Source organism: Cornus florida, unplaced genomic scaffold, assembly GCF_030987335.1.
Source record: "Cornus florida cultivar Cherokee Brave unplaced genomic scaffold, ASM3098733v1 CherokeeBrave_3.0.0_Hap2_Chr03, whole genome shotgun sequence".
Classification (NCBI taxonomy): Eukaryota; Viridiplantae; Streptophyta; class Magnoliopsida; order Cornales; family Cornaceae; genus Cornus; species Cornus florida.
The window spans coordinates 47329104-47332903 of NW_026775573.1; the positions used below are offsets into that span (position 1 = coordinate 47329104).

The following is a 3800-nucleotide window of genomic DNA, read 5'->3' on the forward strand; positions in this document are numbered from 1 at the left end:
CCTAAACGCCTATGCCATAACATAGAAGAAGAATCATTGGTGAGACCACGTTTGGTACTCACATTAAAAGATAAAAGAGAATGTGAAAAAATTGGGTCAAGATTTAGAAGATAAAGACTATCAACTAATGAACCAGAACCAATAAATTTGGAATCATAAAAGATATTGATATTACGATTACTAAAACGGAATTCATAGTTCAATATATCAAGTTTAGGTATAGAAATCAAATTTCTGGACATTGAAGGAACATACAAAACATCTTCTAACTCTAATACAAAACCACTACTAAGGACAAGACGAACAACTCCAAAGCTTTAACTTGTGCTTCTACCCCATTACCCATGGTTAGTGTCCTTTGGTTGGGATTGATTTTTCGACTCCTTATGAATCCCTGCAAGGAATTAGAAATATGAATAGTAGCCTTGGAATCAATCCACCAAGTATTTGGCGGAACAATGGCTAAATTATATTCTGAACACACTAGACAATGGGTGCTACCTTTCTTTGCTAACCAGTTTTTGTAACTAAAGCATTCCTTTTTGACATGGCCTCGTTTGTGACACCAGAAACATTGAACTTTCTTTTTCCCCACTTTATGTGCCTGACTGGGTCCAACATCATTAACCTTTATACCTCTTTTCCAAGTTTTCTTATTATTTTTCTTGACTATTTTCCGATCCACAATGTGTGCCATATTGGGCTTATTGTATCGGGTTCGCTCTTCCTCTTGTGCACACATACTAATTAATTCTTTTAATTCCACTTATCTTTCTCCGCATTATAAGTAGTTTTAAAAATATCGAATTGCGCAGGAAGAGAAGTCATAATAAAGTGGATTAGAAATGAGTCACTAACTTCCATATCCAGATTTTTCAATTGGCATGCAATATCAGTCATTTTCATGATATGCTCACGCACACCACTAAGACCATCATATTTTGCGGTTACTAATTGGGTCATAAGAGTGCTAGCCAGTGACTTAGTTGAAATAGTAAAATGTTCTTCTAGAGCCTTAAGGTAATCCTTAGCCAATGGTTTATCAGGAATGGCACCCTTAATATATTTAGGAATATTATTCTTAATATACATTAGACTAAGTCTATTAGACCTGTCCCATTTATCCCATTCCTTTTTCACCTCTGCACCACTAGTGTCTGTAGGCTTAGGTGGTTCATCTGACCTAATGGCTAGGTCTAAATCCCCAAATCCCAAATTAAAAATTATTTCATCTTTCCAGTCTGAGAAATTAGACCCAGTCAGGGCTTTCACACATGGTAATGAACCAACTGTTATGGAATAAAAATAAAAACATCAAAAGAATTAAGGCCATAATTGTATAGTTTAATTGATGAGAAAAACAATCAAACTTTTCAGAATCAATAAGTAATGCCTAAAAATAATTGATCCCGAATAGGATCAACTTCACATTTAACAATATTTCCTTTGGGCCAATATTATTAAATGTTAGTCTCCCACTAGTGAAACAAATTTCACCTTTGAGACTAATTAATCATAGATAATACAATATCAAAAATAAATTCCTTTGGGAATAGTATATTATCTATTATATATTTTACATTAATTATCTCAATCCGTTTAATTAGACAAATCTCAATAATCCACCTTTGGGTTTGATTATTGCTCGTCTCTACTAAACGCAATTCAAATCCTTCAACTTTAGCAAAAACATAATTTTACCACTAGCCTCAAATACTATTGAAATTATCATGAGTGTGTCACTTTGGTGACTAAACACCCAATCTAATTTCATTAACATTTGTGCTTAAGATTTAAAATGATTCAATTTTCCCAAATGAATCTAATATATATATACACAATATGCATCAATATAAACATGAGGCAATATGCATAATAATGTATATGTTGCCAATTTCAATACATTTATAAAATAATATCCAATTTAATTAATCCATTATAATAACTTTAATTGGCAAAGGATAACAAAAGTAAAAGAAATATCATTTTTTTTTTTAAGCCTTTTACATCACTGTTGTATAGACATACACATGACCCATATATATATACCCATATATATATATATATATATGTATATATAACAACCTTTAGATCAACAATTATAAAACCACTCATTATTTTCCGTCATTACTTTACTGTACGATACTTGGGTTAAACAATATATATCTATATCTAATCATTAATTTGACATATGGACATATATTTAAATAGTAAAATTCATACTGTTTAAAAGAATTATTATATATCAAATACCAAACAATGAATTTAAGATAAAGTTGACAAATATATATTTAGTATATTCTATACACATATCAATATTCTGTCTATTTTATTCATATGCATGAAATAGAGTAATAGAGTGATAGAATTCAAAACCAATAATATATATGTTTATATATATATATATATAAACATGAGATGCACAGTAATATAAAATTATTTCATCCACAATATATATCAGTGTCCCTTTTTATCTCAAACACATATATAGCATACTGTACTAATAATATATACAACCAAGAAATTTCATACGCAATATCAAAAATAAATTTATGCATTAGAGTCCATGTGAGGCTCTGATACCACATGTAAGCAAATTCAACGATATTTAAAATACATGGTTCTAATACATAAATATTGTTTAGAAACATACCTGCCATTTTTAGCCGTTTGTGTTTGAGAATAACTATTATAGAAACACTCTGATACACAGAAACACTTCACAACATAGAAACACTCTTCAACCCTCTACTTTTATCTGTGAAACTGAACGATGGTTTCAGGCCTTTCTTTCACGTATATATATAGAGGGTTGGGACAGTTTCTAAGCATTGCCAAGAGGAGACAAGTTGGTTCCATCAACCAACACATCCCTCTATAATTAGATAACTGTTATAAAATAAACAGTATTCAAAAGATACAACGTTACATCTCCAATATGGATAATTATAAAACAATTTAAATAAAAAGGTAAGATTAATTTTTATAATAAGACCACCGTATTCTTACATGGACTGCACAGTATACGAGATTTTCCTACAACAATTGGTCTATTATACCAATTGGAGTTTCCTTGCTAAAAATTTCGGTGTCATCTCTCAAACTCTATTTGCTTTACTTTATTTTTATTTTGCATGTGATTAATTGATTAATTGCTAAATTAAGTAAAACTGATTAAAATAGAAAGACATATATTTTAATTTTTTATATGCGTTGAAAGAGGGTAGATCTAATCAATGTGTTCCTTTATTTGAAGGAAACAATTATAATTTTTGGAAATTAAAAATGAGAGCTTATTTGCAAAATTTAGGAGGTAAATTTTGGGCTATTGTTGAGACAGGTTATACACCTCCTACTGAGGAAAAGACTGTGGATGGTAAAGTTGTTCAGGTTTTAAAAGATACTTTTTCCTTCAGTACAATTGAATATGAGCATAATGATGCTAATGGAAAAGCTTTTATGCAATTATAAATTATGTTGTTCTATCTGAATATGCTATAATTTCTGATTGTAAAACTGTTAAATATGCTTGGGATATTTTGTAGGTTACTCATGAAGGAACTTCAAAAGTGAAGATGTCCAAAATTCAAAATGCTTTCTAATAAGTTTAGGAACATTGTGATGAAAGAAGAAGAATCCTTTTATGATTTTTATTCTAATCTTCTTGAAATTATTTGTGAACTTCGTCACTTAGGCAAAAGAGTTAGTGATAAAAAAATTTGTGAGAAAATATTAAGGTCTTTACCTAAAAAATTTCAAATAAGGGTATAAACTATTGTCCAGTGCTAAAGTAGATGAAG

General features: G+C 29.9%; 1 protein-coding gene across 1 annotated transcript; it reads right to left on the reverse strand.

Moving 5' to 3' along the window:
• Positions 1–756: 756 nt before the first annotated feature.
• LOC132301569 (uncharacterized) lies at positions 757–2660 on the reverse strand. Its single transcript, XM_059798811.1, has 2 exons — positions 2654–2660; positions 757–1289 (listed from the first exon to the last, which is right to left on the reverse strand). Exons 1-2 carry the CDS (start codon positions 2658–2660, stop codon positions 757–759), a joined length of 540 nt encoding a protein of 179 aa, XP_059654794.1.
• Positions 2661–3800: the final 1140 nt, after the last annotated feature.